This window comes from Nicotiana tabacum, chromosome 8 (assembly GCF_000715075.1).
Source record: "Nicotiana tabacum cultivar K326 chromosome 8, ASM71507v2, whole genome shotgun sequence".
Lineage (NCBI taxonomy): Eukaryota > Viridiplantae > Streptophyta > Magnoliopsida > Solanales > Solanaceae > Nicotiana > Nicotiana tabacum.
Window position 1 is genome coordinate 35443852 of NC_134087.1, and position 25736 is coordinate 35469587.

General features: G+C 37.7%; 2 protein-coding genes across 3 annotated transcripts; one reads left to right on the forward strand and one right to left on the reverse strand.

Moving 5' to 3' along the window:
• The first annotated feature begins 5449 nt into the window (after positions 1 to 5449).
• Positions 5450 to 8432, forward strand: LOC107766559 (uncharacterized). 2 transcript variants are annotated; one of them, XM_016585354.2, is made up of 3 exons: positions 5450 to 5585; positions 5665 to 5704; positions 6236 to 8432. In XM_016585354.2, exon 3 carries the CDS (start codon positions 6355 to 6357, stop codon positions 8191 to 8193), a length of 1839 nt encoding a protein of 612 aa, XP_016440840.1. In that variant the 5' UTR covers positions 5450 to 5585; positions 5665 to 5704; positions 6236 to 6354; the 3' UTR covers positions 8194 to 8432. The 2 variants fall into 2 exon arrangements, with proteins under 2 accessions (XP_016440840.1, XP_016440841.1); XM_016585355.2 differs by lacking the exon at positions 5665 to 5704 and having other exon boundaries at positions 5454 to 5585.
• Positions 8433 to 8928: 496 nt separating this feature from the next.
• On the reverse strand, positions 8929 to 13468 carry LOC107766558 (alpha-(1,4)-fucosyltransferase). Its single transcript, XM_016585352.2, has 3 exons — positions 12625 to 13468; positions 9803 to 9976; positions 8929 to 9678 (listed from the first exon to the last, which is right to left on the reverse strand). The coding sequence occupies exons 1-3, from the start codon at positions 13102 to 13104 to the stop codon at positions 9109 to 9111; spliced, it is 1224 nt and encodes a 407-aa protein (XP_016440838.2). The 5' UTR covers positions 13105 to 13468; the 3' UTR covers positions 8929 to 9108.
• Positions 13469 to 25736: the final 12268 nt, after the last annotated feature.

A 25736-nucleotide genomic window follows, 5' to 3' on the forward strand; every position in this document is an offset into this window, starting at 1 on the left:
ATGTTGAGGTTGAGTAAGGGGGGCGGTTTTATAGCTCATATTTCAATTTATAACCAACTAGCCCAAAAATAATAGGCTAAGATTCAACATCCAACTCTAATTGGTCCTAGAAATTACTATTTAATTTTTAAAAAAGATTGCTCAAGCTTTTAAGTTAATTTTCGAATCAGTAACTGTGACTCAAATATTAGTTCAACAAACCAAATCCATTTGGATGGTGAAAATTAGATTTTTAACAAGCTTAAATATGTGGATTTAAATTTTGAATTTAATTTTGTGAGAAATTTGGAATTGGTGTTATTTAGACTTGTTAGAAATAGTATAAGGAGGTTGTATATAAAATTTGAAGTCATTTAATGGAGATTTGGACTGGTTTTGAATAAGAATTGCAACTAAAAATCGTGGAAGAAGTTCGTCTACAGACACTTGTATAAAGGTGTATAAAAATGTATAATAGTGTATAAGATGTGTTTATACACTCATATACACTATTATACAAGATTTTACAAAATTATACAAAAAACTAACTTCGTCTTCTTCCTTGCGTCTCTTTTAAAATTTAACTCAAATCTTTCTCAAATCTACTTCAAATTTAAATTTTGAACTCCTTTTGATATTTTCAATCAATTGGAATAACACTCAATCCAAACAACTAACAAACTCAAAAAATCCTATTTTCGAAAGCAAAACTTTGAATGGCCTTCAATGGTGGACTTCTACTCTTTAATTTTCTTACATTGCAACCAGGTGACACAAGGTAAGAAGCAGCAATGGTGGACGGCCTCTTGAAGCATATGTAGAAGAAGTGAGAAGAAGAGAGAGTGAAAGCAATGGTTGTGAGAACACAAGTTTAACTCCATAGCTTTTAGAAGCAATGGTTGTAAGAACACAGATTTTGAATTTGATAGTGCTTTCAAAATATGTACAATATGGGTTAGGTTGGGTAAAACTTAAAAACATGGACCTTTTTTTGTTATGGTGTGAAGTCATGTGTATTTTCTTGTAATTCTTTCTTTAATAAATTGTTTAAAGAATTTCTTTCGCTTTCTAAGCCATATGCAGTAATTGATGAAATGCAATGATCACAGGGACATATGTTAATATAATATATTGATTATTCAAATTGATCGACCATTATAGCTTATGAGGGTCTACAGAATCGAGTTATAATATTGTTTGAACAGTGATTTAGTAAATTGAAAATCGTAGAATTTAAAAACCAAATGTTGTAGTTACCGCTAATTGAAAGATTAAGAAATAATAAAGAAGTAATAGAAGTTTATGATCCCCCAAACTCGTGATGTTAAATTTTGACGAGTAGATATGTTTTAGTGATTGATCTTTTTATCTGAATTCATTTACTACCCCTGTAAAGTAATAGGTTCACGGAGGTTACTGAGGCCTCGGTTTTTGTTTTTTTTAAAGATTAAAATGTCTGAATATGAATATATATCTAAATATCAAGATGTGTATTAAGATTAAGACATTTGAATCTGAATACTAAATGATTAACAATGTTTGACTTTTTATATCTGAATGTATAAAATATATTTTTATTTAAAAATTAATAAACATAAAATTCAAATGAAATACTAATTAATCTAATATTATATCAATAAGATATATATACTTTTTTTTAAAATATAGTAATTACTGGTGGTGATGGCTAACGATGGTGCTTGTGAATGGCGACTAGAAGCGGTGGTTGGTGGTAGCTTTGGTTGATGGTGGTGGTTCAGGGTAGCAGCTAGTGGTAATAAATAGTGGTGGCGATTATGATTGAGGATGGTGGTGGTGGGTGGTGATGATTAATAATGGCAGGTGGTGGTGGTAGTTGTGATTGAGGAAGATGGTGGTGAGTAGTGGTAGTTTATAATGATGGATTATGGTTGTTGATGATGATGAGGTGTTTAGTTCTGGTAGTTGAGGTGGATAAGTGTTGGTTGTGGCTGAGAATGATGGGAGTGGTGGGTGGTGATAGTCGATAATGATAGCGGCTATGATTGAGGATGATGGTGGTGGCAGTGATGGTGGTTGAGTATAGTGGTGGTGGTGGCATGGTGGTAGTTGATAATTAGTAGTGGTAGGCGGTAGCGGCAGTTAATAATGAATATGGATGATAGCATCTTAATGAAATTAAGTCTCTGTTATAGATCTTAATCATACAGGCCTATTCAGACTCATTAAGTAGTTGTGAAATAAAAAAACAAACACACTTAATGATTAAGATCAGAATAATTAAGATTCAGACTTTAACAAACGCACTTAATGTATGAGATCTGAATGATTAAGATTAATACCTTAATTAAGTGCAAACAAATGAGACCTAAATCAACTTCTTCGTCTAATTTTGGACGTTAATCAATTTTGAAAAAATAAATATTACAGAAATGTCACAAAAAAGTCTCAACTTACCAACCTCTAGCCATTAATCATATACACAGTGATTAGCAACATTAGGTGCAAGACGAAAGAAAATTTCATGGATGAGGTAGCAAATAAGGTGATAAAATGCAAAATATATATATACAAGATTCCAAAAAATCTAAGCAAAAAAGGATATTTGTCAATGGGTACGGTTGAAATTTATTGAAAACATATACGGTCAAACCTCTCTATAACATCCTCGTTTGTTCCGAATATTTTTGGATGTTACAGCGAAGTGTTGTTATATAGAACATATATTATAGCATAACATGAAAATTGGTTCCGAAAAAGCTAGTTTTTATAGTAAAGTGTTATTTTATAGAGATGATGTTATAGAGAGGTCTGACTATAGAAGAGTCAAGATATAAAATTTGATGAAGATTTGAGGTGATTTGGACTGATTTGGTATCAAAATTTATTAGTTAAAATCAAATTCAAAAAATTCTTCTGCAACACATGTATCACGCACATAGGTATACGTGATACACCTTTGATACACATATAATACATAAATCATACACAATGTGATACACATATTATTTTTTTCATGTTCATGTTTATCTTCAACTTCGAATTTTCAATTCAAACCAACTCAAAACTCCACTAAATCATCCCAAAATTGAGATTCAAGCTACTTAAGATATATCTAATCAATTCTAATAACACCCACTCAAAAAGAAAGCAAACAATTAACCTTTTTTTGCCTACAAATAGCTAGTTGGCTAATATTGGTAGTAATTGGTTAATATTTAATATTTTTTGAATTGATCAATTTTTATAATAAGCTACTTATAAATTCATAATTAGTAGTTTTCCAAAAAATAATCTAAAATAGTGTTTAGAGAAACATATCAAAATACACAAAGACTATATTATAGTTTATGTTTTTTTAAAAAAAATTATCTTATAGTTTACGTTGACTTACATTATTTTCGCAACCACATCCTTCATTTAGTACTAGCTAGGGTTGCTTATCGGACGGACCGATTGGATATTATATTTAACGGTTTGATTAATCGGTTATCGAATTTTAAATATATTAATTCACTAGTCAATCAATAAGATATTGGTTGATTTGGAATCGGATTAACGATTATCGATATATTTATTATTTAAATCAATAACGTATATCAAGCTAGAAGTTAAGTCTGACCTAAAAAAAGATCTTTCTTTCAAATCCAACAATGTATTTGTTCATTTGGAGTGAGTAAATGACACAATGCATGTCATCAATTGGACTGCTTTGCATGCCTACATGGTGATTTTGTTAGTCTTACTGATTTTTTAACGAGTTAATAATTTATCTGATAAACGAAATTGAATAATTCGACTCTATATTAATAAATCGCTAGCTATAAAATTTTAATCCGTTTCCAATATTTAAACTAGCGGTTCGATTTTGAATAACTGTAATACTTAGCAAAGTACACTACTAGAAACCTGGGCAAAATCGTCCAAAAAATCGACTAAAGTTGATCGATAATGGCCAATAATCGTCCAAAACACAACCATTTATGTGTGGACGGTATTTTGAAGGTCGGGAGGGCATACCGACGAAAGTTGGTCGGGAAAAGTTGGTCCGTATTTTAATTATGTAATTAAAAATTGCACCATCTGGGAATTGAACCGGGGTCTGTACTATGGCAGGATAATATTCTACCACTAGGCCATTGGTCTATTTTATTTTAAGACTTACCAATGGCACGTTGTGCGCCTAAGTGCGAAAAGACAGTGCAAGCTTTGTTATGCCGAAACTTAAATGTTAAGTCAGCAACACTTCCAAATGCCACTTCTTCCTGTCGCATCCGTCTTCAGGACGATATAGCCATAAAGATGCACGTCTTAGTGGGGAAAAGATTTTGCCCCCGGTGTAGCTCGAAAGCAGAAAGAGTAGAATTCATTCAAGAGAGCTTGGTGGTCTTAAGAATGGTTCGGGTGGGGGATTCTCTTAAGAATAAAGAATTAGAATAGAATCTAATTCATGTTCATGTTAACAGAAGAGCGGATCCAATACCAAGACGCTTGAGAGAAAAGGCTAGCCTTGTATATACGCTATTTCTGTTTATGTCAGAGGTGCCCAAAGCTAGAAGCAAGATTTCGAGTAGAATATTCAAAGCTTTTGAGTAAGTAAGATGGATGGATTTGGAAGCAAGTGAAAGAACTAGTTGCATAGATATAGATATAGAGAAAGTCCTTTCTCTTCAGAGGGTGATATTAGGGTTTTGAGATCGGTTCTGACGTCGAACAGGTTTTCGACCCGAAAAGCTCCACAGAGCTGTCGTATGCGGGTACTACGAGGCCCACGACTTTCTTGATCGCCTCATTCTTCAACCATGGGTTAAGATGTGACTAAAGTCTCTCCGATGGTAGCGTATATTACGCTCGAGGTCTCTCTAGCCTCCTCTTGTACCAATGTCTCCGTTTTAGGGTTTAAGGAATAAGGTATGTTTTTTATTTCATTTATACTCTTTAATTGTATTTTCGCACGAAAATAACCGACCAAAGTTGATCGGTTTTATTAAAAAATAAAATTACCGATCAAAGTTGGTTGATTTTTCAAAATGACCGACCGAATTAACCGATTGGCTTCAGTCGGTTTTTTTAATATTAATTTTAATTTATTTTAAATGAAAAACCGACCAAAGTTGGTCGGTTTCTTGAAAAATAAATTTTCCGGGACTCAAAAATAGTTTCCCGCATTTTTGCGCCAAAGAAAACTAACCAAAATTGGTCAGTTTCGTAAAAAAAATTAAAAAATAAAATATTTTGAAAAACCGACTAAATTGGTCAGTTTTTTGACCGATCAAAATTGATTGATCGACCGTGCTCGGTTTTTGCCAAATTTCTAATTTGATTGACGAATCGCAGTTTAAACAGATTTTCAAGTTTGTAATTTCCATTTCCACAATCCTTAAATCTATTTACAGTCTTAGCCCTCTCAAACACTGCACAAATACTAACAAATCTAAGGCTAAAATTATCATTTCATTAACGTTCTTTCTACGTCACATATCCACTAATTCCCCAATTGGCCCTCTCTTTATCTCTCTTATTGATTTGAGAAAAAATTGCATTTTCGACATTAGGGTTTTCCAATTGCCCTCGACATTCGTCAAATTTACGCCTTTACACTGTTCATCTTCTCTCTGCATCTTCTGGTTAGTAACTTATATAATTTACATATCTATATTATTGTAGCTCAGCTATTAATTATGGCCATTTTTGGGTCCTAATTAGATCTCTTCAACAACTGAATAATTGCAGCAGCATATTTCAGGTAAAGATAAAACCCCTTTTAGTTTTCTTGTGTTTTTAATTTGTCCTTGTTTGTGTTACTCTGTATTTGAATGAAGCAGAATGCATATTAAAGGTTTTATTTCTGTGTATGTGATATTCTTCGAGTTTGACCCTATGTTGATGACCAATCTGGATTGTTTAAACTCATGATGAACTGTCAGTTTGGAGCTAATTTTAGCTTACTTAAGCTACATTCTGTTATTTGTCAATGGCTATGTAGTTCTAGAAATGTGTACTTTTGCAGAGATGACTAGGGTATATGCAAGTATAAGAATTTGAATTGATGTTACTGGGTGATTTTTTCCCATGTGCCTAGTACCTAAAACTTGGTAGAGTTACTCTGTACCAGGTACGTAGTGTGGAATAGTTTGAGGCGTGGGCAAGCTGGCTCAAACACCACCGTCATTTGAAAAAAAAAAAGAATTTGAATTGATTTTTGCTTGTTGTGTTTTCTTGTTATTGAGTTTTTGAGTGATAAGTAATTGATCATTTTTCCTGTGTCAATTGGTAGATATTGAAATTGGAGTGATCTATGAATCCCCAGTAGCACATTTGGAAATTTTGGCAACTTCAAGAAAAATGAGTGATTATAGTTGGGAGGTTTAACAACGAGGTTTAAGCTGTAGAGTTATGGGGGATCATGTATTGGAATCAGCACACGAGATAGTAGTATCAGGACCTGATTCAAATGGTCAGCAGTTTACAGCAGTACCCGGATCGAATGGGGTGTTGATTCACCAACCTTTAGCAATTGGGCAAGAGTTCCCGGATGTTGATGCATGTAGAAGGACTTTGAAAGAGATAGCTATAGGATTGCATTTTGAAATTCGAATAGTCAAATCAGATAGGAGTAGATTCATAGCTAAGTGCTCCAAAGAAGGTTGTCCATGGCGTGTTCATGTGGCAAAATGTCCGGGAGTTCCTACATTTACGATTAGGACTCTTCACGGTGAGCATACGTGTGAAGGGGTTCAGAGCCTTCACCATCAGCAAGCATCAGTGGGTTGGGTTGCAAGATCAGTGGAATCACGGGTGAGGGATAATCCTCAGTATAAGCCAAAGGAGATTTTGCAGGATATTCGAAGTCAGCATGGGGTTGCTGTGTCTTATATGCAAGCATGGCGAGGAAAGGAGCGCAGCATGGCTGCTCTACATGGAACCTTTGAAGAAGGTTATCAGCTTCTTCCTGCATATTGTGAACAGATAAGGAAGACTAATCCAGGGAGCATTGCATCAGTTAGCACGGGTCAGGAGAATTGTTTCCAAAGATTGTTTGTCTCATATCGTGCAGCAATTTATGGATTTTTAAATGCTTGCCGACCACTTTTGGAACTTGATAGAGTGCATTTAAAAGGAAAGTACCTGGGTATGATATTTTGTGCTGCAGCTGTTGATGCTAATGATACGTTGTTTCCTTTGGCAATAGCTGTTGTTGATGTGGAAAGTGACGAGAACTGGATGTGGTTTATGTCCGAGCTCCGCAAACTTCTGGGTGTAAATACTGACAGTATGCCAAGACTTACTATACTGTCTGAGAGATCAGCGGGTATGGTTGAGGCAGTCGAGACTCATTTTCCAAATGCATTTCATGGTTTTTGCCTACGTTATATCAGTGAGAATTTCCGAGATACATTTAAGAACTCAAAATTAGTGAATATATTTTGGAATGCAGTATATGCACTTACCGCAGCTGAATTTGAGAGCAAAGTCACCGAGATGGTTGAGGTTTCACAAGATGTCCTACAGTGGTTTCACCATTTCAATCCACAGCACTGGGCTGTCGCCTATTTTGAAGGATTACGATATGGTCATTTTTCATTGGGGATAACAGAAGTGTTGTATAACTGGGCACTGGAGTGTCACGAACTTCCTATTGTGCAGATGATGGAACATATCCGCCAACAAATGATATCATGGTCTAACGATCGCCGTAACATGGGCATGAGGTTGACGTCAATACTCGTGCCATCTGCTGAAAAGAGGATTTCAGAAGCAATTGCTGATGCTCGCTGCTACAAAGTTCTACGAGCAAATGAAATTGAATTTGAAATCGTATCAACTGAGAGGACAAATATCGTGGACATACGAAGTCGTGTGTGCTCATGTCGCCGTTGGCAACTCTATGGTGTGCCGTGTGCACATGCTGCTGCTGCACTTATTTCTTGTGGACAGAATGCCCAGTTATTTGCTGAGCCTTGTTTCACGGTCCACAGTTATCGTGAAACCTACTCACAAATGATATACCCAATTCCTAACAGGAGTCTTTGGAGAGAGGCTGGTGAGGGTACAGAAGGTGGAGGAGCAAAAGTTGATATTCTAATTCGGCCACCAAAAACCCGACGACCACCTGGCAGGCCCAAAAAGAAGGTTCTTCGCATAGAGAGTTTAAAGCGTCCGAAGAGAGTAGTTCAATGTGGTCGCTGCCATATGTTGGGGCATTCTCAAAAAAAATGTTCTTTGCCTGGTTGATCCTGAGTTAGTACTTAGTTGTCAGTTCTCTTTGCTCATTCAGGAATTTTTATAGGAGAGTTTTAAGCTGCATGTACTTAGTAACGGCTAAGTAATGAGATTTTTACTTGGTCTCTGCCTTATCAGTTCACTAGTTGTCCTTGAATATATCTCAGAGCATGTTGTGTACCTTGTATTATATGACTGTATAACTAGTTGAGTTTCCATGGAATTGTAGCAATGAAAGCCTTTTTCGTGTGCTGGTTTCTCTTTATCTAAGTTTGGGTTTCGGATACCCGATGCTTAAAGGAAAAAAAGAAAAGAATTCAGTGGTCTCTGGTGCTGAGTTTCTTAAAAGATGGGGATAGCTGGGATGACTTGTTTCAAGATCAACTTCCCCCCCCCCCCCCCCCACAAATCCAACCTAAAAACAAATTACCAAAGAAAAGGAAAACCAAATTGTAAACCAGCAGTAGTAGTTTGGGTTTAATCTTCCATTAAAACGTATTCATTAGACTCTTGATGTGCATTTCCATTACGAAGAAGAAAAAGGATTTAATTGAACTGCAAGTCTACAATAAAGACTGTGTCATAGTTTCATTCTCTAATTTGACAGATAATGATTAGCGTAATTTACCAGCAAAAGAAGTTGATACTATTGACATCTAGAGACAAGAAGAATTCTAGGATCATGAATGAGCCAGAGTTCATAATCAAGGAGAATATTGGTGGAAATTGACATTATATAATAGATAATTTTCTTTGAACCAAAATTTTTATGTATGATTAATCTGTATGGGCACGGGATCTTTACAAGTCACCCTACCTAGTCTATATCCTATCAACACAAACATTGTTAAGAAACAACACTAAAAGACCTAAGTACACAATAATGAAATTTAAAACCTAGAACCCTGTATTTTTGCAGTTGAATAATCAAGAAGCTCTTGCATTTCTCCCATTTCTTTTACTGATGGCTTCACATAACCTGCAAGGCAAAGTATCTAGACTTGCTGCTCGGGTCTTTCTATAGTTTCCAAGCACACCACATCTTCTCCATGCATGATACTCTGCATAAGCTACCGGATCATTAGCAACGGCCTTAACATAGGAAGCCAGTTCCTCCAAAGAGCTAAACTTGCTTCCATCAATTATTGAATGTGGAGGTACAAAATCCCAGACATTCGCGGCACCAAAATAAATGGGGACCGCGCCAGAGTCCAGTGCATAAAACAACTTCTCTGTTACATAACTCTCTGTCCTGGTGTTCTCAATCGCAAGGACAAACTTGTAATGTGACATAGCGCAATGTAAATGGTCCCACCATTTGGGTGCTTCCTTAAAATCCTTGATGCACTCAGGATAGAGGGAGAGTGCCTTGTCTAGACCTCCAACATTGTTCAAGCACTTGCCAAATGAATGGGAAGGTAGCAAGCTGAGTAGACGTTTGGCAAGCTGGTTTCTTTGAGGAAGACAACGTGATGATGACCAATAAACAAGAGTATCCTACGAATTTACAAATTGCTAGAGATTATAACAAGCACTTAAAAGAATGAGCAAGTAAAATCATTATGCTCAACGATTGAATATTTACATGCAAATTTAGGGAACAAAGTGGCCTTTCACTTACATTGTTCTTATAAGGCGAAAGGTGATAATTTCGATTATTATGGAAAAGTGAACCAGCATAGGTTGACTGGACATCATCTTCTGCATGATAGCTAATAAATATATCCTCATACACTGATTTCTTTCTACCAGCTTCAAGATCCATGTATACACGTAATGGATCACCTTGACGTCTCTGATAAAGGAAATAACAATTGTGAGGAGACTGTAGAGAAGAATATGATGCATGTGGTGTGTGTGCAACAAGAAAGCAAAAGTTCGATGTAATTTAGATTCGCAGTGGGGATTTTCCATCAACCTTTCCATGTCAAACAATAAAAATCTGAATCTCAATGGTTACTAGTCACACAATTCCTATAACACACAGCCAAATAATCCATTCATTCGCAATTCATCTTCTACAACTCACACCCTTCTTGGGTAATGCCAAACAGTACTACCATACTCTTAAGCAACTCAATTCACTCTTTGACTCAAGATCTTTTGCGTGGGTAATTCTCCCTTCCCTTCGATGCAGAGGCTCAAAAAAGAGGGTGATGGAATAGCTTAGAGACAGATGCAGAAATAACAGCACTAAGATATATTTCGGGTAACTAGAGTCAACAATATGTTTTCCAACAGACTAATCATTCAGCAAAATCAGCATTTCAAGAAAGAAACTTAGGAAGAATATACTACAATAATGGTCAGAATAAAGCAAGATTCAATCGCCAATTCTCAAATGATGAACCCAGAAAATAAGGAATGGAAAATTTACTGATTGACTAAGGAACTTTAGAACCATAACAAAACCAAAGGGTATAATTTTAGATCCTGTTACGTAGCTGCAATTCGATCCACCTGTACATCAACATCTATGAGAACAAATAGCTATGTTCCATGTCCTAACAAGCTGCTAGTAACTATTCTTACAATTAACATCGTAACACCCTATTATAGCAAACACCTTGAATAAGCTATATAACTGAACATAAAACAGGAAAGCAGGATGCCAAAACATTATAGTCAATTAGTCATACACCAAACTCTAATTTTGCAAAGGGTAGGTCTAAGTGGAGCACTGTACATGCTAAGTTCACATCAATGTATATATAGACTTTAACTAATTGGTTACTTGAAGCAAGCTAGCAAAAACACCAAGAAATTGAATAGTTAAATATGTCATAGAGTACAGCAGGTACAGCAGACAGTTTTTTGGGGTTTACTTGCAAAAAATTGAGTAAAAAACATTGACCACTATACACAAAAATAAGTCTTAAACTAAGATAGAATCATAAATTACTAGTAAGATAAGAAATCATCGGGTCTGAAGTATTTTTTACCAACAGTACTTCACTTTATCCATAATGCAAGTCGGATAGTCCTGCTGCCATTATAAGTAAAGGATACTTTTTTTTTCTATTTTCTCCATACATCAATAACATATATCTCGAGAAGAATAAGTGAAACAACCATTGATTGGTCAACATCACAGCTTTGAGGCTCCATTAGAAAACAATAATCTGTGACATATGGATGAAAGTAATCTGTGACTGTGGGTTAGTCTATCTGAAAAATAAAGGGTAAAAGGTTTCGTTTTCTGGAAATAAATGTTTCCTAGCTGCAAGCTCCACCGATTAGCTTCAAAAATATCAGAAGTTTAATGTAAAGTACTTGCAAAGAGTTAGCAAACGAAAGGAATTGAGGCTTCAAGATTACATTTCTGGAGCTGTGACAGATCGACTAGTCCAGTTTAGTTGGAGAGACCTCAGAACGTTTGGAAGCTAAACATATACAGGGAATAGCAGCACGAAACAGATGATTCAAAACTCTCAGTACATTCACATGTATCTATTTCACATAATTAAACCGGTAGGATGATGTCTGCAGAGCATCTAATGGAACATATATTGTTGATGTTTTAGTATATCACCTCAAACATTCTAAGGAAAAGAGAATTCTAAATGTATTTGAAGTAGAAGCTTGTTAAGAAGCTTAATTGACGGTCTGAGAATTCGGATCAAAACATGTGAATGCCTGAATTCATCATGCACTAACTTTATAAGAAAGGGTAACGAGGTAGATGGAATATACAAGTTGCAATCCTCTTGGGAAATGATTATTCGCTGTCCATTTCACTCTTCTGTATTGTGACATGTAAGATGACATAAAAAGGTAATTCCATGGGTCTCTCCAACAAGGCATAAAGAAATCATATGCTGATAACATCAAAGTTCAAATCCTTGACTGATTTTAAGCTACGGCAAATAGACATTTACTCAACTATATTTGGAGAAGTGATTGCATTCACACTAAAGCATCGGAATACTTTCAAGGCTGAAGGAAGATCTTTCGAGCCCGCATCAACCCCAAATTAGTTGGGATTCGGTATATGAGTCCTCAATTTCCATTCTGCTCTATTTAAGCCCATGTCATTCCAGTACTAAATAATTTACTTTTTTAAGGGAAATGAAGGTTCTCTAACATTAGAGTTTCTCTAAATGTATTTTACATGGACAAACCAGAATAAAAAGCTCCTAACAAACGCCGGAACCCAACGTAAGTGTAACAACAACAACTTAGTGTTTTTTTTTTTGGAGAAGGTAACAACAACAACAACTTAGTCTCATCCAGCTAGTTGATCATTTGCCTCCACTTTGTCATGTTTTGAGCCAAGTCCAACACTGATTCCTAAAGATAGCAGCTTAGACAGTAATCAATCAGGCACTACCACGAACTAGAAAATATAAGTTCATGCAGATGCATTATTAATGTTGATTTCCACAGCTAAAACTGCTCAATCACGCTTAAGCTAAAAGAGCTAATATTGGTTAAAAATAATACCTCAAGGGGAGGAGTTGCTGTCTCAAACAACAAAGCATCAGGCTTATCAGCTAGAACCTCGGATTTAGTCCACAAACAGCTAAGCCCACATCGACAAGAGTACAAATTATCCAAATTATCAGGAATCCAAGTCCAGCCTTTAACTAATACACTCACATGATCCATCTTCAGCTCATTACATTTCAATTCACCCTCATCAACTTTTTGCAAAGAACCAGAAGAAGAATTTAACAACAACCCTTTGTGTTTATCCTTGAATTGAGCACAACCCACTTGAGAATCCCATTTCTTGAAAGCACCGAACAAGTTGCTAAACGGGTCGGGCTTGGAAGCTGAGATGGTGGTCAAGATTTGATTTTTGGTTGATGGGATTGAAGAAGCGGTAAGTGGGAAATCAAGAAATCCAGAGAAAAATAGGATGATAAGTGCAAAACCAAACATGATAGTGATTGCAAATGTGTTGACAGATTTCAATTGCATTTTTCAGTGCAAGAATTTACAAAAAGAAATCAGCTATTATTCTCTCTCCCCCTTTGTCGCTCAAGGAGAGAGAGAGAGAGAGAGAGAGAGGAGTTTAGAAAATCAATTGATTCTGAGAAATGATGCAGGTGTTGTTGAAAGAGCAGTTTCCATCTACCGGTGGTTAGATTAGTAAAGGGTGTTTTGATTTGATTATTTTGTTGAAGGAAGGCTAAGCATTCTGTTTTGATCGTCTGCTTTCTAGTACGGATAGTTTGGGCTTTTATACTTCAATTGTTGTGTAGGACAGGAATGTCTCATTGATGTCATTGACTGGAACCTCATTTGAAAATTACTACTCCTATTTTACATGGGGGAAAAACATAAAAGACCAACAATGTAGAAAAAAGAACCGGAAAAGGAGAAGACAAAGCACCGTTACGAAAATTGAATTTGCACAGTATTAAGCTTTGGTGGCTAGAACCTCATTAGAATTTGAATTCGTGATAATCAAATGTTAGGTCAATGATTTTGTTTGACTCAAAAGATATTAGAACCTTTTTTAATAAATCAATTAAAAAAATAAAGGGGTAAATAATAAACTCCAAATCAATAAATTAATTGGAAAAATAATACATAAGATAAGATAGAGGTAACCAATCTTATTGAAACTTTCCATTGTGGCTCGCATTAATCAATGGAGGAGACCATTTTACATATTTTCTTGGAGAATGCTTCGCTCTTCTTTTTATTATGAAGATTACAGAAGAGAGAACTAGGGAGAGACTAGAGAGAAAGAAGTAAAAAACTGCCCCCTCCCCCTTACCGAAGGTTTTCCCCCACTATATATAGTCATGGGACCTTTGCTATGTACTTGGTCTGATGCTCTTTCATACTATGTCTGCCTTGGTCGTCCCCTGAACATTGTTTCTTCTAACTCGATGGGTATCGTGAGTGCGGGATATGGAATAGACCATGTCGTCTTTCGCTGCCTTGCCGCTTGGACGGGATGTTGGTCAGCTTGACCGCAGCGGTCAGATTTTGACCAATACAATTAGTCCCTCCGTCTGCCGGGGTCGTCCCCTGTCGGGCCAGGCAGACGGATCATGATTGCTACAAATCCGAGAGAAATCTGACTACTCATCCCTTGGTTATGCTCCTTAGGTTTTAAGTGAGATGACGACGCTCTTTCGATATCCTTGGACCGTTGCGGCTGTTTCGGAACCGAAACGTCGTTTGGATTGAAACGTTGTTTTGTGGTTGTCGCTATTATGACACACGTTCCTAGGGAATCGAAACGTTTCGTGCCCTATCAGATTTGATTGACGACTATTGAGTTTCGTGCTTGGGCTATTTATGTCTCTTATAAATAGAAGGAACACATATTCAATTGACACACTTCCTTGCCCTTTGCTTGAAAGAATTTGGCGAATATACTTTCTTCCTGATACTCCAAATTTTCACTCGCCCCCAGTTAACTGAAAACTTTCATCCTTTCTTTCCATTGTCTTTTTACTACACCAAATTGATACAATGGCTGGTGATTCTTCTCGCGCTGACCTCCCTGTCACAATTCTGGCGCCGGAAAATGTTGCTCTGGCCACCAGAGGAGTAGAGGTGGTGGAAGATGAGGAGCACCCGTCGGTAGCCGAGATCTTGCCTCGTCTTGGGAAAGAATGGACCGACTTCTGCAGTCGCGCTGGGGAGGAGCCGGACCTGTCCCCTCTATTATAAAAGAGGAGGAAATCACAGAATTGAAAGCTAGGTAGGGAATTTTCCGTTACGTTGACATGCGGCCGGCGGTAGGGGACGACATAGTCCATTTTGACCGCCCCGGGTACTGCGTGTTCTACGCCTACCCCTTTCTTATTGGGTACACACTTCCTCTCCTGGTGGTAGATTTCTGTCGTTTTTACGAGGTATGCCCTGCTCAACTTTCGTCATACATGTATAAATTGTTCCTTATGTTGCTCAACTTCGCGAAGCTCGCCGGTCGTGAGATTACTTTGGATCACATGCTCAATATCTTTGCCCCTCAGCTCATTCGCGGCACGATGATTCACATGTGCCCTCGGGGGTCGAAGAGTATGGTGGTGAAAATGGACGACAGGGCTAACCATCATTTCTACGAGAATTATTTCTATGTGCGGACCGAGCACCATGTGGCGGATCCAACGGGGTTCCCTGAGAAGTGGAACTTTGCGCGTAAGTTTCTTATGTTTTTAGTCAGAGAGATGCCCGACCGCTTTCTGTTACAGTATTAAACCACATTATGTCTTTGAAGCTGCATCTGTCGAAGGTATCCGCGAGTGGGTGAGTTCCATCCTTCCCCATATGGCAGCCGGCAGGGGTTCGCACATGGTCGGCCTTTTATGAAAAATTTGGACGCAGGCCCCTTACATGTGAGATGTCGTTTCTGTTTGCTATTTTTCCTCTCTTTTTACTTAGTTTCTTATGTGTTGTTTGTTAATGTCAAGGAGAGTGTGGACTGTGGAGAGCGAGGGCTCCTCCATTAGCTTTTCATCAGCCTGCATCGTCTACTCGCCCTGCCGCAACATCTATTGCTCGGTCCTCGTCGAGGGCTGGTTCTGACTCGTGCCACTCGTCTGACGGATGAATCTCCCCGTGCTGAGGAAGAAGAGGGGCCATCCAAGAGGTGGCGAGTGGAATTCGAGACAACCCCTCCAACTGTAATACATCTGGATGACTCTCCCTTGACAAGATCTGGGGTGGGGGTTGATACCACTCCGCCCGTAGAGACGGAGCCAGCCGTCATATCTACCCCGTCGACAAAGATTTTTGCCATTGTCATTGATCAGCAACCTGTCGTGACGGGGGGACAAATTTTTGAGGTCGCCGTTATGGTTTCGGACGTGCCCTCATCCTCCATACCTAGTCGTGCTTCCTCCTTAGCTGCTAAAAGAGGAAAGGGCGTCTTGGTCGATGACTATGAATCCGAGTTGAACCTCGATCCTAATGATGTTAGGATGTTTGAGGAGGGTATCACCCACTCGGTGGTTCATGCGGGAGGCCCATCCCGTATTCTTGACATCTCTTTAGATGTTAATCTCCTAGGGGACATGGAGGATCTGGTGCCGCAGTTCGACATTTTATGCTCTGCTGCCAAGAACGAGGCTCTTCGGAACGTTCTTGATACCAACTTGATGCATGAAGTGGCCGCTATGGGCTTGAGGGTACATTTTGCCTTTCTTTCATGTTTCTTTTATTTTTCTGGATGATACGATCTTAACCCGTCTTTTCATTTTTCAAACGTACATGTTGGAAATTGAGAGTGCTTGTAGGGCTGACATTCGGACTAAGATTTTCCTGAAGGCATTGGAGAAATATCGGCGCTATCGCAATAAGTGTCATGAGATGCACGAGCGGTTGAGGGAGAATCCCGGTACTCGATCCCTCGGCAAGGAATTGGAGAAGAGAGACCAGTAGTTGATGGAGGGCGTTCACAGAAATAGTGTGCTCGAGGAGCAACTTCGTGTGAAGGACGAAGAGCTTGAGTTAGGCAAGGGGGTAGCCGCAGAGTGTGACTATCTGCAGGGGAGACTGAGGTCAATGCAGTCTGAAATGGATTAGAATCTTATCAAGGTCGAGGTGATGAGTGTAGAGTGTAAGCACGTGATTTTTGCCCTATGAAAGAATTACTCCCAAAAAATTCAAAATAAAATGATTTTCCTTGGTGTGCAATTTTGAGAATTTTTGTGATATTTTTGGATAATTATTTGTATTTGTCTGTGCATGTTTATTTGTTAAATTAATAAAAAAATACAAAAATATGTCGCATTTTGCATGTAGGATTTAATTCTACAATTGTTGGTAATTAAGTTTGTTTTACAAAAATTGAAAATTATAAAAATAGGCATCTTTTGCGTTTTTAGCATTTAATGTCCAATTGTACAATTTTATACTTAATTATTACTTAATTGTGCGTTAATTATTATTGGGAGTTAATTTACGCTTTTATAACTTAATTTAGTTCTTAATAATAATTTAAGGATTTTTAGAATTTAGTTTTACAAAAATAAAAGAAGAAAAGAGAGCAAAAATACAAAAAAATCGGAATTGGGCTCTTCTTCTAATTCAAGCTACAAGCCCAAAAATTACCCAACCTTCCCCATGACCCGGTCCACCACACGGGTCGACCCGGTCCGCCCTATAACCCCAATACCTAACCCCTCTTCATTTTTTATTTTTTCCCAAAACAAAACAAAAACAAAAAAAAAAACCAAACCCTAAACTAAACTATCCGCCCCCCACCCTCTCTTCTTCTTCTCCAAAATCCCAAACACCCCATCCATGGCTGCCCTTGCTTCGTCTTCTTGAAACACACACGCACACGCTTCGTCGTCAACCCATAGTTGCCCAGCCCCATCGTCTCCTCCAACACCCCATCGACCACCCTCACCATGAACAACTCCTCCAAACTCCAAAACACACATCCATGGCTGCCCTCAACCCCGCGACTGCTTTTGCTCGTCAACCACGAACAAGCTCTAGCCACCACCATTTTCTCCTCCATTGAGCTCGTTTCTGTTGACGTTACTGCGTCTTCATCGTCAACCCGTCGCCATGGCTGCCATGGCTAAGCTTCATGCTGCTTCATCTTCTGCTTTGTCATCACCATCGTCCCCAGTTGCCCCGTCGACGACCATAACGCCATGGTTGCTGCTTCTTCTGCTGCCCGCTGCCTCCAGCTCCGCCAAACCTTCCCCGTCACCTGTTGCTTTGTCCAGCGAAACCCAGTCGATGCTGCTTCATTTTCATCGTTTTCGTCGAGCTCGAACTCGAGCTCCCATGGCTGCCTACGCTCACCTCTGCCATCTCCGAGCTCCAGCCATGGACGTGGGGTTTCGTTTCATTTGTCTCCATCCAAACGACCAGCTCCTACTGCTTCTTCTTCGCTACGTCCAAACAGACCCCATCGTTGCTGCTTCACATTTGCTTCGTCGCCTTCAGTCCCAAAACGAGACTCAACCATCTCGTTTGTTCGAGCTTTGGTCGAGGTTTGTCGAAAGAGTCCATACATAGTTCGAGTTCGTCGTTGGTCATCGTTTCGATCCGGTTAGTGGGTTTTTTGAGTTTCACTTTTGTCCGTATTTTGTTTTGATATTCTCAAATCTAAAATCAGGAAATGTTTGTTTTGTTCGTGTTCATTGTTTTGTTAATTTTTTAGTTTGTTCATGTGAAATTGTTAGTTTAATGTTTGTTAGATTCAAATTGAAATTTAATTAATTATTTCTTCAGTTTGTTTCATGTGTTTTATGTATTTTTCAGAAATTGTTAATGTTGTTAGATTCAAGTTTAAATTCATAATTATTTCTTCTTCGGTTTTGTTTTTATTTTTCTAAAAAGAATTTAGTTGTAATAGGGAAATATGTTGGTTTAATCATTTGAATCCGTCATGTTTGTTATTTAATATGGATTTAATTCATGTTCATTTTTATTTGAAGTTCGTTTTTAATCCAGTGATTTAATGTGAGTTTATATTTTGGTTTTTGATTTGTTGATTTAGTTTGAATCATGTATTTTGTTGTTGGTATTGTTGTCTCTTTGCTCATTCATTTTTGGTCTAAGTTAACCAGGATTGGTTCCCAATATGGTTAACTTATTTCCATTAATTTGAAGTTGTATGATTCATCTGTGTTCATATGATTTGTTGTTGAATTTGTTTAGAAATTGGTCATATTGGCTATATTTTGGTTGAGATTGATTAGGTGAATTGGTTATAGCTGATGGGGTAGTTTGGTAAATTGCAGTACATTCAGGGGTAAAATGGTAATTGCAATAAGGTCGGAGGGGTAGTTTGGTAATTGAACATTTTGAATAATTCTTTATGTTAAGCATGGGGGACAAGATGTAATGGGGTGGGGTTGATAATAATTGTTTAATATAAAGGGGGACAGAATACAGGAAAAAGATTTTAAAAGAAGAAGAAGATAGAGAGAAAAAAAAGAGCTGGATATTAAAGAGAGAGAAAATTCCGAAAATACTAAGACTCAGAAAATAAAAAGAAAAACATTCTGGAAATTCAAAAGAAGAATAATATACACCTGATATACAATCCAAATATTCTGATATACGGATTCAGAAATTAAGGGTTAAACACTAACTAGTCTTTCAAAATTTGAAAAGATTCCCTTTGCTTCTGTCCGTTGATTGTTGGTGGTGTTTCTGGATTTTTTTGAGTTTAAAATCTGTCACTAGTTTCTTGTTGTTGGTTGTTACTGGTTGCTGGGGTTGCTGTTGTTGAATTGCTACTGAATTTCCGCTGATCTCCCTTTTCTTTTGCTTCCAATATCAGGTACACAACTGACACACTGGTTACTGTAAACTGAAATATGAAGCATGAATACGAAAATGAAGAGTTGAAGTTCTAAATTTATTTTAGTTAAATTCTGAATTTTATTTGTATATATATATTATTTAGCATACAAAAATCAGAACCATGTAGCTATTTAATATATATAGTGGAACATCTGACGATAGCTTTACGGATGAACTATCTATATATTACCTAAAAATAAATAAATGGTGTAGTAACTCCGTCTAGTTAAAAAATTAAACGAATAGACCATTTCGGAACTTGGTAGGAATATTGTTTAGTTAAATAATATTGGCTAATTTCAGCATGTAAATGGTTTAGGATTAAAATTAGATTGCTAATTTTTTTTTAATTTGACAAACTGAGAACATGCCTAGTATAATGTAATTAGGTAGTAACATGTGAATAAGATGGTCCAGGTCTAGTTTTATGCCATATACGTTGGGCCTGGGCCCGCATTGGCAACGGACTGCCCTGCTTGTATCATTTTCAGAATTTATGAATCATATTCGAAACTCAACTATAACAACTCAAGCATGTAAATAAATTAAGACCTTTTCTCTTTCATTTTGTAGAGACAATTTTAAAAGAAAAAATGTAGGCACTTTAGGATTATCCTTTTAAAATAAATGAGATGAGCCTCGCCCAATAAAACGCACAAATTGCGGGGCCCTCGATAAATGTTTAATTAAAATTACTTAGACTTCGGGATGAGCCGTTTAGCAAAATTCCACGGCCTTACCCAGAAATAATAATACGCTAATTGCTTTAGGCGCACGATTTAATTAATCTTACCTTCTTAAACTCGGGTGCGCATTTCATGCGACCCAAATCCAAATCCCAAAACATTGAATAAAAAATGTGTTCCGGATTACGGGTGCATTTCATGTGACGCAATCCAAAGACATGTTCTTTTTAAAAAATGTTCACATTTTTTTTAAAATATAATAATAAAAGTGGTAAAGAGTTAAAACTTGCACAAGAGTGCATAATTGTATAAAATTAGATAAACAAGCCGAATATGATAGTTGAGCGACCGTGCTAGAACCACGGAATTCGGGAATGCCTAACACCTTCTCCCGGGTTAACAGAATTTCTTATCTGGATTTCTGGTTCGCAGACTGTAATACAGAGTCATTCTTTTCCTCGATTCGGGATTAAATTGGTGACTTGGGACACCCTAAATCTCCCAAGTGGCGACTCTGAAATAAATAAACAAATCTCGTTTCGATTGTCCTTTAATTGGAAAAAACTCCTTCAACCCCTCGCGGGGGCGGAAAAAGGTGGTGTGACAGCTCTGGCGACTCTGCTGGGGACCGAACCCAGAACCACTGGTTCAGGGTTAGAAATTCGAGCTTAGATAAATTGTTATATTTGGCTTTATCTGATTTTTACATGTTTGAGCCTAATGTACTAAATGTTGCTTTTACGGCTTTGATATTATTTGACTGTATATATAAACTGTGCCGAACCCTTCTCTCTTCATCTCCGGGGATGTGCTCGCTGGTCGAGACTCCCTATTCTGTTAGTGTCAATACCTGAAATAAGAAAGAGGCCGGACAAGTTACAAAGCCGGACGATCCCGCGGGTCCCCGGTACGTAGCCCCGTCCTCGACTCGAGTTGTCAGCTCGGGTACACAGTCTAGAACAAATACCCAGGTTATGAACCTAGAATAACTCAGCTTCATGTCGGATCCCTGGTAGGAATGTTTGTTTGCATCATGTGCATTTGACTTTGGAGGCTCAACACAGGGGTTGGGTCTGTCTAGGACAGGTGTACCAAAAATGAAAATGACCATCCTGATGCATCTTACTTGCTGCTACTTGCGCATTTATTTGATTCAGACTTGTGTGTTGACCGACTTTTGAATATCAGGAATATTGTGAAATTGAAGAAAAAAGAAATAGCGGTTAGGGAATTGATTATTTATTTTTGAAAAAAAAAACCAATGCCCGAATACCGTCAAAACTCTGCCGAAATTTTGAGAAAATGAAAAAAAATGTCTTATTAGTTAGTTTTATTAAAAGCGAAGGAAAAATAGAAAAAAAAGAGTCGTTGTTCTGTCTTATTTTTCAAAAAAAAAAATAGAAAAGGAAAATAGTTTGTCTTCCCCTGAAAAATGACAATGAAAAAGAGTCTTACTTTTAAAATAGTTTTTTATTTGTTTCTGAAAATGCCAAAATGAAAATGAAAAGAGTCGTGCTTTGAAAGTGGTTTTGTTATTTGCTGCTGAAAATGAAAAAAAAATCCTGTTTTAAAATAGTTCAGTTAATTGCCCGAACTACGCGGGTTTGATTCTCACCGGATGTGAGATATGTAGGCAGCCTTCATCGGGTCCAACCCCCCTTTTTGCTAAAATAGCCAAAAACAAATAAATAAATAAAAAAACATGTCAAAATTTTAATTTTGTCATGAATAAGTCGGGTGATGCTATTTTTGTCAAAAATGGCTGAATGTTCCCGAAAGGGACGCCGGAAGGCTGACTTTGTATAAACAGCCACCTTGGGTCATTTTTTTTAGGGATTTTGGTCCAGTTGACCCACACAGCCTTAAAAATCTTCGTCCCCGAGGCGCTGAAGGGTCGTGTTTGCAACACCACGTTTTCATTGTAATTTGAAAAAAAAAACAAAGAGTCAGCGGTCAGGTGAATACTGTTTGGGCTTTTGGTTAAAATAAGCCGAGCCAGCTTCGGCAGTGTCTTAAACCGTTCTTGCCGAAATAGCCTTAGAGTATCTTTCAATTGTCGAAAGGTTATTTTCGTAAAAGAATGGACAAGTTTGTAAAGTGTCATAAAATAATCCTCTCGGCCTCAAAATTCATGTGAGATTTGGAAGGGGCTACATTTGCAAAAATAGTCATTTGGTTGCATTTGTCAAACGGGGAAAGGAAGCTGGCCTTTTTGTTTTGAGGTTATAAATCTTTTGACTAGAATATGTGGGTTGTTTGATTTTTGAGTTTGTTGGTCATCTTTCAACCTTTGAAACCCAGTTTGTTTTATTATGAAAATTGATAAAGAAAAAAAAAGGTTACATTGCTGTTACCTTTCATGTTGTCCGAACTACGCAAGGTATGATTCATGCGGGGTCATGATATGTAGGCAATCTCCATAAGATTCGATCACACACAAAAAAGAAAAAAAAATGAAAGATTAAAAAGATGAAAAAAAATCGAAAAAAAAAAGAAAAAAAAGGGGAAAAAATGTTGTTAATAATGAGGACCGACTGAGTCCACTCTAACCTGCTTTGCTTTGAATCACAAAGAAAGTTAAGGTGGTTGGTTTGTGGTAAGCCGGAAATACAAGACCCAGAAGCACACTTTGCGGGGATCAGGCCTGATAACAGAAGCACTCGAATCCTATTGGGACTTGTTGACTAGGGTTGATGATATTGAAGTTGGCAATGGTCTGGGCAACACTGAAGCGAAGCTCAGTGGCTGAGATGTCATTTTTGATAAAATGGGAGGACGCTCCGTTCCTTGGTTAGTAAGAGAGAAGCTTTTGGTGGCTTATTTTGTTGTCATTTCTGTTGTCCGGATTATTCTTAGGGTTGTAATCCGGATTCTTGTGTCAAACCTTCTTATCTTTCCATTTTGTCATAGCAGTCTGTTAAAGTTTTGTCCAGGCTATTTTAGGATTTTATTCTGGTTTGTTTCGTTTGTTTTGTTATTCAAACCATTCCACCGGTAGTCTAATGCAAAATCCGGTCTTTTATTTCCCGTCATCTTTTGTTTTGTCCTTCTGTTATTTTTGTTCATCGCCGATTCTAATGACATGACATGTGCGCACAGTTGGGCCTGATCTTAAAAGATAATCATAAAACCATTGGGAGGTGATCAGAACATTTAAAAGGAATAAAGATGGTTTAAGATTATTCGGAGCTCGAGTCATGTGGAACTGGGGCAAATAAAACATAAAGAAAAACCATAAAATCAAGTGAGAGTATTGCCCAACGGTGCTTTAAAAAGTACGAAAGAAAAAGGCAAATATATGCACATGGTTATTAATTCCGGCACAATCAGAAGATATTGCAAATATTTAATGGTGTTGTTGGTGCTTGGCGTGTTTTGAAGATTGGAATGACGAAGACATTTTATTCTGCTATCTAAACACTTTCTCCTTCGTTAACTCTTTGAGACTTATTTGTTTTCTTTCATACCCCTCGTTCGGAATCAGTAGAAACGACTAAAAAACGCAAGCATGGCAGGTAAACAAAAGAAGAAGAAAAAAAAAGAGAAAGAAAACACACACAAAAAAAAGCAACAAAAACGAAAAAAAATTAAAAGAAAAGAGAAAATAAAAGAAAAATGATAACAAAAAAACAAAAGAAAGTCAGAAGAAAACGAAGGAATCGGGAACTATGTTTGACCTGATTCCTCAAAGAGGATACGTAGGCGCTTCACGGCTTGGTCATAGGGTGCATAATGTGCATAGTATGCATAATGTAACATAGTATAACAAAATTTAAAAAATCCCCAAGCAAGAAACTGGGGCAGGGGTTGCGCTTGTTGTAAACAAATATGGTTCCGAGGGTTGTAATGTTGAACCCTAAATTGATTTATTTTTGAGCCTTTAATACCCTTTCTTTCTAGCCTATCCAAAACCCACATTACGGTCCAAAGAAGGACCTTCTGATCAGTCTTCAAAAGATGCCAAGTCAGACAAATGAGAGTCTTACCGGTGAACATAACATTCTGTTCCACAGCAGAAAGGACTCTAATCCCCAGCAGAAAGAGTCATATCGGCAACACTCCAAATCCCAGTTGTAAAGTGATACAACTAAGAGAGTCTTATCGGTGAAAATCTTCACGGACACCATAAGGCGATAAAAGCTGAGAGAAAACAAAAATGAGAGAGGCTTGATAGTGAAAACCCTTCGGTCACTACAAGTCGAATAAGATTGAGAAATGGGGAATCGCCAAATAAAGATCCTGAAAGACGATTGACGGCGGAGGATAGGTCACATGTGCATGTCATGACCATTAGAGTCGGTATCTACGTTTGATAGGGTTTTTTTTATTATTATTAGTTTCTCTTGTCAAAGAGTCATTTTTTTCCTTTGTCTTTTATTCTGTTCCTTTTTATCTTTCTCCTTTCATAGAAAATTTTCCCAGTAGAGTCTGTTTGGTCAGAACAAGTGAGAATTGACTTCAAAATATGCCATCAGCTTTACAATTATGCAAGATGAGATCTGGCTAGTACATCCAAGTGGTGTAATCAGCAAGGAACAAGTGTGAGGCCAGTGTCAAGAAAGATATCCCTAGAAAAAGGGAATTGACAAAAGGATTGACGAGTGTCAAGAGGGATATCCCAGCCGAAATCAAAGGTTATTGAAACCTCAAGGCCGAGGCCCGTGGACAAAGTAAGGAGAACAGTGAGCATGATTTGGGAAATTCATACTAGACTAAAAGGTCGGGGAAATGCCAGTTTCCGAGCTATGCCACAAAAGAAGAGGGATATCCCCAGCGGAAAGGGATTATCCCCAGCAAATAATATCATCCCCAATAAGTTGTGGAACGCAGAGCAAGGAAGGAGAAAGGGAAAGTCATCCCAGTAGGAGTATCACAACCAACCACCGCGTTTTAAACTAACAAAATTTGTTTGATTTGAAACATGTAAAGGAAATGGCATTGATGACAGAAATGCATGCCACAAGGGATATTATCAAACTGGGGCAGAAAATTTTCCTTTCATTTAGAAAATTTTCTGGAAGTCAGGTACCCATTTGGGGAAGAATAAATATAACACCAGTCTCAAGGGAAGTGGTCTTTGAACCAGTGTTTCCCCCAACATAATAAGTTTCAATGAAGGAAGTTGTTCCCCAGCAGACAGAACAAAGGGATGAAACTTGTGCTCAGAAAAAGCAAAAGGCCAGTATCATTCCCAACAGCCTTCCGAAGAGTGAAGCACTAGTTCTGAAGGAATTAGAATCCCCCAGCAGTGTTATCCTCGACAGCGTTATCCCCAGCTGATAACATTTTATCCCCCAACAGGTAAGTAAATAATTTCCCAACAGTGTTATCCCCAGCAGTTTCGAGGAGTCCAACACAAGTTTGGTGAAAATTGGTATCATCAGCGGTTTCTTTCGGGGAAAGGAAAAACGAGTCTTAAGGGAGGTAGTCTTCGAAGGAAGAAGCTAGCAAAAAAAGAAAAAAAAAGAAAAAAAAAGGAAGTAGTTTGCAGAGGAATGAAACATCCTACTTAAAGGAAGTAGTTTTGGAAGGAGTAAGATAACATATTTACTCAGCAGAGTTATCCTCAGCAGTGTTATCCTCAGCAGGGTTACTCAGCAGTTCGCAGTGTTATCCCCAGCGGATCAT